Source organism: Nansenia antarctica (genome assembly GCF_963989245.1).
Source record: "Nansenia antarctica genome assembly, chromosome: 4".
NCBI lineage: Eukaryota > Metazoa > Chordata > Actinopteri > Argentiniformes > Microstomatidae > Nansenia > Nansenia antarctica.
The window spans coordinates 61,132,134-61,145,059 of record NC_137689.1 but is presented as its reverse complement, the minus strand read 5'-3'; the positions used below and the strand labels follow the sequence as shown (position 1 = coordinate 61,145,059).

The 12,926-nt window shown below is 42.8% G+C and overlaps 1 protein-coding gene across 1 annotated transcript; it reads right to left on the bottom strand.

Moving 5' to 3' along the window:
- Positions 1 to 2,268: 2,268 nt before the first annotated feature.
- Positions 2,269 to 7,380, bottom strand: LOC308155133 (aldo-keto reductase family 1 member B1-like). Its single transcript, XM_080528381.1, has 10 exons — positions 7,250 to 7,380; positions 5,791 to 5,961; positions 5,306 to 5,422; positions 4,882 to 4,959; positions 4,617 to 4,739; positions 4,354 to 4,460; positions 4,020 to 4,101; positions 3,682 to 3,765; positions 3,084 to 3,166; positions 2,269 to 2,737 (listed from the first exon to the last, which is right to left on the bottom strand). Exons 1-10 carry the CDS (start codon positions 7,313 to 7,315, stop codon positions 2,695 to 2,697), a joined length of 954 nt encoding a protein of 317 aa, XP_080384507.1. The 5' UTR covers positions 7,316 to 7,380; the 3' UTR covers positions 2,269 to 2,694.
- Positions 7,381 to 12,926: the final 5,546 nt, after the last annotated feature.

The following is a 12,926-nucleotide window of genomic DNA, read 5'->3' as shown; positions in this document are numbered from 1 at the left end:
AGTAGTGTTATAGTTAATGAGGTAGTAGTGGGGATAACTCACCGAATCCATTGCATAATTGCAATATCTTGGCTTGACTTATATAGTATAGTATGATATATTATGATGTAATATAGTGTCACAAAAAAAACATATTATAGTATGATGTAGTCATACTATACTATCATACTATACTACAACATACTATAAATGTGTGTGTCCATGTGCTTTTGTATTACAATAAAGGAAAAAAATAATTAAGTGAAAAAAAGAAGAAGAAAAGAATATAGTATACTATATTTTCTTCCTTAGTATGATAGTATGATGTAGTATACTGTATAGTATAGTATGATATTCATTATTTTCTTCCTGAGAATGATAATAATATATCATACTATACTATATACTACATATACTATATACTACAAATGATTAAAAAAAAACTGAAAAAAGAGAGACCTAGGATATAAAGGGAAACCTACAGTGCCTTGCAAAAGTATTCACCCCCCTTGGCTTTTTACCTATTTTATTACATTACAACCTGTAATTTAAACATTTTTTTAATCAGAATTTTATTTGATGAATCTGCACAAAATAGTGTTAGTTTTTAAATGAAATGAGAAATATATATATTTAAAAAGAATTTTTAAAAATAAAGAACTGAAAATTGGCATGTGCATATGTATTCACCCCCTTTGTTATGAAGCCCCTAAAAACTTCTGGTGCAACCAGTCACATAATTAGTGAAATGAAGTCCACTTGTATGCAATCTAAGTGTCACATGATCTGTCAGTATATACACACCTTTTTTGAAAGGCCCCAGAGGCTGCAACACCTAAGCAAGAGGCACCACCAACCAAACACTGCCATGAAGACCAAGGAACTCTCCAAACAAGTCAGAGACAAAGTTGTTGTATAAAGGAAAATCTATGATATAGAGAGAAACCTAGGATATAAAGGGAAACCTAGGATATAAAGAGAAACCTAGGATATAGAGAGAAACCTAGGATATAAAGGGAAACTTAGGATATAGAGAGAAACCTATGATAGAGAGGGAAACCTAGGATAGGGTAACCCTAACCCTTTTGTGACACATACTGATTTGATTTGATTTTTATTTGATTTGATTTTTATTAGGAATTTACAATAGAATCATTAACACATCATGACACTCAGTAAAATGTCCAGAGGATAGCACTTGAAAGCATTATTTAAAACACTTATTTCCAAAGTGGTCCTCGGTGGAAACATAAAATGAATAAAACAAAACATCAACAGCATAAAACATATAATGAATAAAACAAAACATCACACGTCCTAAAACAACATAAAACAGCATAAAAACAGCATAAGAACACAGCATAAGAAACAACACAATTTAAAACACAACATGGAAACATAAAGTGAAACAAAACAAAACAGAATCATCCTCTCGTTCTTAAGGGTGAGCCATTAGTTCTCCCCCTAAATAAGACTTCACTTTTGTTTTAAAGATGGCTTTGCTTTATATGCAGAGGCAGATGGTTCCATAAAGAAATCCCAGTATAGAAAAAGGAGCTTCTTGCTGTTTTGCTTTTGACAAGAGGAACACTGCATGACATAATACTTCCTCTTGTATTATAATCATGTATATTTCTCTCCATATCTATGTTACAGTTCATATATTCAGGGGCCCGGTTATGAACTATATCAAACATATGGTTGAGTTTTAGTTGTTTTACTCAATCCTCTACAGGTAACAGACCAACTTACTATTATCATTCTATACTATATCAAAAAATATAACACATAGTATAGTATGATATATTATATCTTTTTTTCACTTTATTATTTTTTTCCTTAGTATGATAATAATATATCATACTAACTATATAGCCTAGGCTACATCTATAAACGTCACACAAGCAAATTAGCCTATACGAGTGTATGAATGTGCAGCAAGCATTAGACATAGCAAGTTGAAATAGCCTACGAATAATGCCTAATCAAGATGGCAATCAAATCAAAGTTTGGATTTAGCCTGATTTAGCTCTGAAGCAGCACTGTCATGCAAAATCATGACGCTAACGCTATTAAATACAAAATATATAGTGGAGGTTAAAATAAGAATATGACTTGGCCTGAAAAAAAATGGAGTCAAGAGATTTTGCTTTTTTGCTTTAATCCCTGTGACTAGCGAGTAAGTCATTGACTTTCAAAGTTTCAACAACGTTTAAATTAATTCACATTTTTCAGAATAAAAGACATCAGGATTGGTTGCCGACTTGTTCCCCCTTTCAGCAGCTGCCGTATGATATAGGGGTAGTGGTGGTCTAGTCTAGTGGATAGTGAGTTGGACTTGTGATCAGAAGGTTGTGAGTTCAAATCCCGCCTGAAACCACACCACTACTAGTGTGCCCTTGAGTAAGGCACTTAGCCCTCAGTTACTCCAGGGGGAATGTCCCTGTAATTCATAATTGTAAGTCGCTTTGGATAAAGGCGTCTGCTAAATGGCAAAATTATTATTAATTATTATATCAGTGGTTAGACCTCACACAACTACAGAACGTGTGTTAGACCTCACACAACTACAGAATGTGTGTCTATAATATAATGTCCCTCCCCAGCATCTGCTCCAGGCTGGAGGACTGCAGATCTGAGGTAGTGTACAGGGATGTGTTGGTCAGGTGTGTCGTCTCCTCCATCTCTGCCAGCCACACACTCTTCTCTGAAGGCTCAGTCCTCTGCCCTGATTGGGTAGTCTTTGTGGTTCTTGGCCCTGTGGTGAAGGAAGCCATAAAGAACTAGTAGGTGACAGGGTATTCATTACTGCCGCCCTAAAAACACACACACACACACACACACAGGCACTATCTTCCCTCTTTCTTTCTCTTAACCACTCCTCCCCTGATCTCCTTCTATCAACCCCCCTCCCTCCCTCTCTCTCTCTCTCTCTCTCTCTCTCTCTCTCTCTCTCTCTCTCTTTCTTTCTCTCTCTTAACCACTCCTCCCACTATCTCCTTCTATCAACCCCCCTCCCTCTCTCTCTCTCTCTCTTTCTCACCAACCACTCCTCCCCCTATCTCCTTCTATCAACTCTCTCTCTCTCTCTCTCTCCCCCTCACCATTCCATTGTAAATGCTCTCCAGTTCCTGTTGAAGCTCAGGATGGTCTTCATGTCCTCGTCACTCAGGTCAAAGTCACACACCTGTAGAGGTACAACCACATTCTCACAGACGCTGTGCTGCTAGCAACACACGCTTACTCGCTCTACACACTCACAAGCACACGCTTACTCACTTTACACACTCACAAGCACACACTTACTCACTCTACACACTCACAAGCACACGCTTACTCACTCTACACACTCACAAGCACACGCTTGCTCACTCTACACACTCACAAGCACACGCTTACTCACTCTACACACTCACAAGCACACGCTTACTCACTCTACACACTCACAAGCACACGCTTACTCACTCTACACACTCACAAGTACACGCTTGCACACACACACTCACTATCATCATTGCTGCTATATTGCGTAAAATGATTGTGTTATTATTGAATAAACATTGATTTAATTTGATTACATTTTATAGAGCTTTCTACACAAAGTTTTCAGTTCAAGAGCAGGATACAGCTCTACTGCTCTATGGTTATTTCTTTAAGTTTTTTACATCTCTGACATGACATGGGGGATTTAACTAGATTTACCTGGAAATTCTCCTTGATCCGATGGGGCGTTGATGACTTGGGAATGACGATCACATTCCTCTGGGTTTGGAACCGAATCAGAACCTGATGGCAGAACATTGATCCGATTTGAATTGAACCATCTGAAAAATGTTTTACTCTTTAACCATGTAATTCCCAAACACACCCTGATATCAAATGTTATATAAAAGTCTGATTGGTATTCCGACTGCTGTGTGTCTATTGCATTCCTTTATGCAGAATTAGAGCAAAGGTCAGTCACAGGGTTTCCAGGGGAGGCTGGTGGAGGAGACATGGGAGGACAGAGGAACGGTATCAAACACCGTGTTAAACAGCACCTGTGCAGTGGTCTTGTTGTACCTATCAGCTATGGCCTTTATCTCTGGGTCCTCCAGCAGAGATGGTTCCCCAGCTTTTGCCCTTTTGGAAAATAGATTTGATTAAGTCTTTACAACAGTATACTACCTCTTTACATTGAAAATGCATTTTACTCCTCCAAGCACAGTACACAATATGCTGGTCCCCCCCTTCATATTGTCCCAAGATATAACAACCCCTAGGTAAAAATCATTGCAGTACCTGAAAAAAAAGTTGTGTGTAAAATGGCACTTTAATGTAAGATTGCAGTGAGTCTCGTAAGTATTATTGTGGTGAGAGTGTGTGTGAACTGACCAGGGTCTGTCTGGGGAGCCCAGGGGGCTGTACGCCGTCACAGCGATGCCCTTAGAGTGACAGTAGCTGATCAGCTTCTCCTGGGTCAGATAGGGGTGGCACTCAACCTGGAGGCGCGCGCGCAAACACACACACACACACACACACACACACACACACTTTAAGGTGAGGCTTTCCTGTAAAGGGGAGATGATTGAACAAGTCTTTGGTACAATCCACCCCCGCTGGTGTTGCCTGTAAGTTACCTGGTTGATGTAAGTTACCTGGTTGATGGCAGGCTTGTACCTGAGGCCTGGTTTGTTCAGGAGGGCATCTATCTGCTCGCTGCTGAAGTTGGAAATTCCGATGGCTTTGACCAGACCAGCATCCACCAGCTCCTCCATGGCCTTTTAAACATATTGTCAACATTGGTATTAGAGAAACACTTCTATTTCACTCCCCTGTCAAAATCCTACAATACCATCTAGTATTCCTTCCTGTGTTCAGGACTGTAGCTTTTAGAACCACAACACCCATCATTTGTATTACCTCCCATGTGTCCAAGAAGTTACTGTCATCTGCAATGTATTGTCCATCTTCACCAACGGGAAATAGATTGTCTCCCGACTGCAATGTCAAACAAACTAGTTACCGTGGGACATTTTGTTTCACCACTATAACCAAGGATACAACACAAGCTGAGAGAACTGTTACTTCCAATGTTACTACAGTTTAATACCTGTATGTCATAGTAAATGTTACATTAGAACATACTGTATGCTTCCCTGTGTTTCCGCTTTAGATTCATAGTTTATGTGCAACAATGGTAGCGATCATTAAAATCTGGATAATGCACACGTGTCAACGCACGGACACACACACACACACACAACACACATATACACACAACACACATATACACACACACACATTACACACACATGCACACACAGTGTTCGCTCTGTGTCCGTACCTTCATGCCGACAGGGAAGTGAATCAGGTAGAGGTCCAGGTAGTCAAGCTTGAGGTCACTCAGAGTCTTTTGACAAGCTCCTTTCACCAAGGACTTCTCATGGAAGGTGTTCCACAACTTTGGGGAGAAACAGTCATATGAAACACTGGGAAAAACAGTGAATATTGTTATTGCCTCATTTGAATTTAGGCTAAAGGATGTTACATCTTGAGACTGGATAGCAGACGACCCATCTCAGTGAGTCGTATATGCAGCTGAAGTGGAGTGAGGTGATTTGGTCTTGATGATGTCATTGGCCTCAAATCCTACGTACATTGATTGGATGACATGCTTTCTTTTTCTGCGTGCATGACCTCTTGGTAAACCAGGCTGTAGTAGAGTAAATCAATAGCAGAGAGACAAGGCTCTTCTAGTGAATCAGCAACTTCAGGTTTTTCTTCCAGTTTTTTTTCCCCCACAGACAGACACGGTTGGTGACCACCCACCTTACTGACGACAAACAGGTCCTCTCTCTGCACGTCCCCTTGGTCGATCATGGCGTGAATCCCGCTTCCCACTTCTTCCTCGTTCTGATACAGGTGCGCCCCGTCGATGTGTCTGTAGCCCGCGGCGATGGCTACCTTCACCGCTTCTGCTACTTGTCCTCCTATGGAGGCCTGGAGTTTTAGAGGAATTATTGGTTAGGTCATATGTGCACTGTGGGGTTAGCACAGTGTTACACACCCGAAGGTGGTGACAAAAAAGGGAGTCCACACATGTGTTTAAATGATCCAAATAAAGTTTTATTTAAGTAAATAAGCCAACATAAACTAAATAACATATGTATATGATTATGGATAAGAATCAGTAGTGTATGCCATGAGTGAATGGTTGTATAATGTATGTTGTATGTGTAAGAGGTGTATGGATGTATGTAGTGCAAAACTGAAAGGCCCCAAAACCTGGTACCCAGAGACCTTACAAACAAACCCCCAACGGAACCAAATCAAAAGGAAGGAAGAGAGAGAGCTGAGGACACACCCATCTCATATATACAGGTGCTGGTCATATAATTAGAATATCATCAAAAAGTTGATTTATTTCAGTAATTCCATTCAAAAAGTGAAACTTGTATAATGTATACATTCATTCCACACAGACTGATATATTTAAAGTGTTTATTGCTTTTAATTTTGATGATTATTACTGACAACTAATGAAAACCCCACATTTAGTATCTCAGAAAATTAGAATATTACTTAAGACCAATACAAAACAAGTTTTTTTTAAAAATGTTGGCCAACTGAAAAGTATGAACATGGAGTCCGGTAGGGGGTGGTAATGCGCCACACAGTCCAGTAGGTGGCGGTAATGCACCTTAAGCTGGTTGCCAACCGCCAATCAAATAAAAAGAAGAAGAAAGAAGAAGTATGAACATGGAAAGTATGAGCAGAGTGGGAGGCGTCACAACAGGTAACCGCTGAGTTGAGGAACGTAAAGGATTAGAGGGTTTAATAAGGTCTTTAGTCGTGGTGTAGCCTACAATACAGCAGAATAGATGATGTAAACACAGTAACAACTGTAAAAGTTAAATGTGACTTTGAGGGAGACAGTAGCCTACTACTGAGCATGTTAAACATTATATGTAAGCCCTAATTCTACATTGTTTTGCTGAGAGCAGAGACCGTGACATGACCATGCACGAGTTGTAGCTTCTTTGAAGAGATGACAATGTGAACATTGGAAAGAAGCAGCAGATTGATGAGCTGTTATCAACTTGCACTTACAGAGAGAAGTGATGCCTTATTGATGTCATGTGAGATAAACCGTGTGAACACACAACATCGGAATCAACCACTGAATGTTATGTTGGTTTAACGTTGAGCACATTTACATTTTGATCACAGCAACAAGATGACTCAAGCTAGCAGAAACGTTCCTAACCAAAAAAAGAAGCCTTCTCACCCTCCATGTTCCCAAGCCCACGATCGGCATGCTCGCTCCAGTGTTGAGCGTAACTGAGGTCGCCATGGCCAGAGATCTGCTTGATTCCTCCGAGGAGACCCGACTGACTGTTTCCTTATGACAGAGACAGCGCTGACAGCTCATCCGTGTAGAGGGCTTGTGTTTGATTAGTCAGGCCTGACATAATACTATCTGTTTATTTAATGATTGTAGCTTCCTGAAAAAGGATGTTACAGGAAATTATGTTTATTACAATACGAGGAGCTGGCCAAAGCGTTTTCAGAAGGATGCATGGAAATACTTATGAGACGCGTGATTCTGTTTGGAGACCATGCATGTACGCTTTCCCACCAGCAGGGGGCAGCCTAGCTCCTCGTATTGAACTATGAGGGAAAGACGGGGCTGATATCATCCCACTAACGGTCGAGCCTAACTATTACATTACCTTTTTTGTTATTTTCTTGTTAATTTCAGCCAACTGCCAAAAAGAGGGAAATGTTTTCTTTCACCAGGCTAACGTGATGACCAGCATTGACTAATTATTAGGGAAGGGTCTGTGCTAAATTGGAGTCATCATGTTATTAGCTATAGATATTTGTTTTTGTTTATGAACACTCTTTTCTTCTTCCTGTCATAGGCGTTGCTATTAATGATAACTGTTAATGATTATTGACTGGACTTATGAAGCACTTGTCTGGGGGATAACTCTCATCACTACCAATGTGATGACCTGAGTAGAGGAAGACGTTCCCTCACACCATCACACTCCTGGCCTTAAGATGATAAACCACTTCTCTCCATTGATGTTGACTCATTGTTCACTTGTTGCATAATCATAATGCTCTCAGGTGCTCTCAGTTTATGTGTGAACTGTTTTTTTTGTTTTTTTGCTGTATTAGATTAAACACTTTTTTGGGTCATTCATATTTCAAGACAACGTCAGTTTTATTTGTTGGCAACACAACAGTTTTCTCAAAAACATTGTTAGAGACAAGATACAGTAAGAATTCATGTAGAGCAGGGGTGCCCAATACGTCGATCGCGATCGACCGGTCGATCGCAAAGGTAGTATGGGTAGATCGCATGGCATTGAACAACAACAACAACAAAGTTCAAAAAAAAAAAAAAAAAAAAGTTCGCCTATCATCCATCCTCACTATGGCTTTTGCCACTTGATTGACGTACAGGTAAGCCAGTCTGCGATCTGATCTTTTCACCTAACACACGGTTCACCACGCATGCGCAGTCAACAGCGCCAACTACAAAATACAAAATACCGGCGAGACTAATTAACTAGTTAGCCTTCCAATTTCTACTATTTACTACTAAAGAAAGGGTATACAAATGAGTGGGGAAGCTGGACCAAGTAAGAAACCAATAACGTATAACTTCCATCCAGAATGGGAGGAGGACTTTTACACGATGTGATATTGGAAGTGCGTCTGTCTGATCTGCAGATCTACGATGGCTGTTAGAAGGGAAATGTGGCAAAAGAGCGAAAACGTACAGCTGTAACGATAGCTTCTTATCGAGTCAGTCACGTTCTTGTTAAACACAAGAAGTCATTCAAAGACGGCGAAATTGTGAAAAAAGCGTTTCTCGAGGCTGCAGATTGCCTTTTCGATAACAGATCCACAGTGGCTGATGACACCTTGCAGCCTGCCTACACCTTGCAACCAGCTCCTACAGCCCTGACTACTAGAAACTAGCTGCCTCCTCCCAGTGCCAGGTCTCCCACTAAGGTGGAGAAATGCATTTATTTCCTCCTTTCAAACTAGGGAATTACCTGTTTTGTATCTGGTTTACTTTTCTGTTTGTTGGATCAGTAGTTGGCTATGGTACTGCAGACTGGCTGTTAGTGTGTGAGTGAGAGAAAGTGAGTGTGTGTGTGTGTGTGTGTGTGTGTGTGTGTGTGTGTGTGTAAGAGAGTGAGAGAGAGAGAGGGAGAGAGAGGGGGAGAGAGAGGGAGGGTTTGTGCTATGGCTCCCTATGCAGACTGGCAAATGTGTGTGTGTGTGTGTGTGTGTGTGTGTGTGTGTGTGTGTGTGTGTGTGTGTGTGTGTGTGTGTGAGCGAGAATAGCAAAGAGGGAGGGTTTGTGATGGTCTTCTCCTGTGGCTGTGTGACAGAGAGAGGGAAAGTGTATTGTGAGTTTACTATGCAGGCTGGGAACTGTGTGTGTGTGTGTGTGTGTGTGTGTGTTTGTAGTACGTGCATGTACGTTTGCGATGTTGAAACTAGACTGGTAGATCTTGGCAGACTGGCTACTTGAAAAGTAGATCTTGGTTCCAAAAAGTGTGAGCACCCCTGATATAGAGTATTCTGGGTTTCTGCTCAGCACTACTGGCTCAGGGCCCAGGACCCTATTAGTCAGGTTCACTATGTTTCAATTTAAACTTTCGTGGGAATTTTTTGGGGATTTGCTAATCTATACATTTTTGGAAAGGGCATTGTATGAGGAATCAGAAAATATATGTTTCCATTTGCACAGATGTCTGAAAGGCGGCCATCTTGGCATTTACAAAATGGCCGCCATAATACACACGTTTTGTAATATCTTGGCTTCTAAATAAGCTAGAACATCTGCTAAACCTACATTTTCAGGGTCAAGGAATCCAATGGTTGTAGTTACAAAGCAATTTTTTGTATTCTTCAAAAAAAATAAAAGTATATGGGCACAGGCAGCCATTGCTCTGCAGGATCCATAATTGGATCCCCTGCAAAATTGGTACTCCAAACATGAGGATGGCATGCTTAAACCAACAACCACAGACGTCCTCCCAGCCCCAAAGTCCATCATTGAGATGGTACAATGCAAATGCAAAACTGACTGTTCTTCTGGCAGATGTTCATGCAGAGCTAAGAAATTAGCCTGTACCGACATGTGTCAGTGCAGCAGCCAGTGCCAGAACGATGACGTTTCCCAAGCCGTGACGCACGAAAGTGATGATGATGAACTAATCTAACAGCCCAGCTCACATTGGCACGCATTGGACTCGCCATTCACATATCACATCACACATAGCATAAACGCTTATACATAGTCAAGAGACACAACCCGCCTGTCATTACACATAGAGTAAATACACATCCCACAAACAGATCAACCAGCACACTATACACTCCCCACATTCCTCCCATTCATTTATTTTGTTTCATTCCCTATTTTTATCATTAAATATGATATACGGAGCTTATTCTCCATGCCGCACCCACCTTGAAGTCCTGGCTGAGAGCGTTCCTCACTTCCAGTTTGCGCCAACTCAAGATCCCCAAAATCTGGCGAAGAGCCCTAGTTGTTGCGATCCCTAAACCGAATAAGCCTGAAGGGGACCCTAAGAGTTACCGTCCCATCTCTCTGTTATGCATCCCCTTCAAGATCCTCGAGCGTCTCATCTACACCCGCATCGAACCAATTGTCGACCCGCTGCTCCCACGTGAGCAGGCCGGGTTCCGACGCGGGAGGTCGACCGTAGATCAAGTCACCCTTATGACTCAAGACATCGAGGATTGCTTTTCGGCAAAAAAGAAGGCCGGGGCCGTCTTTATAGACCTGACGGCTGCCTACGATACCGTATGGCATCGCAGCCTCACCTGCAAGCTGCTCCGCCTGCTGCCGGACAGGCACATGGTCAGAATGATCATGGAGCTCATCCGTAACCGCAGCTTTACTCTCACCACCGGTTGCGGACAGCTAAGCAGGCTTCGACGCTTTAAGAACAGCGTCCCTCAGGGATCGGTCCTGGCCCCCCTCCTCTATAATATATACACCTATGACCTGCCCAACACACTCTCGCGGAAGTACGCCTACGCAGACGACCTCGCAGTGGTGTACTCTGCTGGAAATTGGCAGTCTGTGGAGGGGATTCTGAGCCAGGACATGCAGACACTAGTGGCATACTTCCGGAAATGGAGATTGAAGCTTAGCGAGGCAAAGACGGTATCGGCTGCCTTCCACCTTAACAACAGGGAGGCTAAACGTGAGCTTAGAGTATACCTAGATGGAACTCCCCTGCCATGTTCCGCTGAGCCAATCTATCTCGGCGTGACATTGGACAGGACGCTCACGTTTCGCCGGCACCTCGAGTCACTGCGCAAGAAGTTAACAGCTTGTGTGGCGTTGATGAGGCGACTGGTTGGCTCGGGCTGGGGCGCCGGCGCAAAGACCTTGCGCACGGCAGCCCTAGCCCTCGTTTATTCAACTAGTGAATACTGCGCCCCAGTATGGTGTCGCAGTGCCCACACCCGCCTCATCGACTCGCCTATAAACGAAGCCTTGCGCATTGTGACAGGATGCCTGCGTCCTACCCCCGTGGACAACCTTCCCATCCTAGCAGGCATCCAGCCCGCAGGCCTCCGCCGCATGGGAGCCACAGCACGTCTCGCCTGCCGGGCCGTGGAGCTTAATAACCATCTGCTCCACGATAGGCTCACTATAACAGCGGAGCCCTCCCGGCGTCTCAAGTTGAGACACCCATTTGTGCCTGCCGCACAGGATCTCAGGCAGCAATGCAGAGATCTTAACATCAGTGAGGCAGGATGGGCGGATTATATGTGGCGCGTGGAGTGGGAGGCAAACACCTCCAAACTCCGCGACCACATCCCAGTCGCCGGCCCTGAGCCCCTCGGGATGGACTTGCCAAGGCTATCCTGGGTGAGGCTCAATCGTCTCCGGACCGGCGTCGGGCGTTTCCGCTCATCAATGCACAGATGGGGCTTGGCCCCAAATGCGTTGTGCGAGTGTGACGCAGAGGACCAAACCGCAGACCATGTTATCCTGGATTGCCCGGTGTACCACCCACCCAACGGGATGCATGGTCTGTCGGTACTAGATGACGAGACGATGACGTGGCTTCTGGAGGGGTGTCCAGAAATATAGCCCGGGTGAGCCCCTCAACCAGGTCTCGGGGTGGTAAAAGGGTAGCTCCTCGGCCCCGAGCCTGGTGGAGTGGAGAGGAAAACAACTACCCATACGCCGAAAGAAGATCATTAAATATGCCATTAGGCTAAATATTTACCTGCCTCTGTATTGCCTTACTGGTTGCTGGCTGTTGCCATAACATCCAAAAATGTATAGATTAGCAAATCCCCCCAAAAAGCCAACAAAAGTTTAAATCATAACATTGAGACTATCTAATGCAGGAGGTTGTCATGATCATACTGTGGTCTGTGGACTCACGTATGGAAGTAATAGAAAAACTAAAATTTCTTAAAGTATAAGTTACACATTTTTATGTGATGATATTAATAAAAAAGAATACAAAAAATTGCTTTGTAACTACAACCATTGGATTCCTTGACCCTGAAAATGTAGGTTTAGCAGTTAAAATCAATGTTCTAGCTTATTTAGAAGCCAAGATATTACAAAACGTGTGTATTATGGCAGCCATTTTGTAAATGCCAAGATGGCCGCCTTTCAGACATCTGTGCAAATGGAAACATATATTTTCTGATTCCTCATACAATGCCCTTTCCAAAAATGTATAGATTAGCAAATCCCCAAAAAATTCCCACGAAATTATATAACAAACCTGACTATATGTTTGACATGGTGGTGAGACCTCACACAACTACACAGTGTGTGTCACACAACTACACAGTGTGTGTCACACAACTACACAGTGTGTGTCACACAACTACACAGTGTGTGTCACACAACTACACAGTGTGTGTCACAC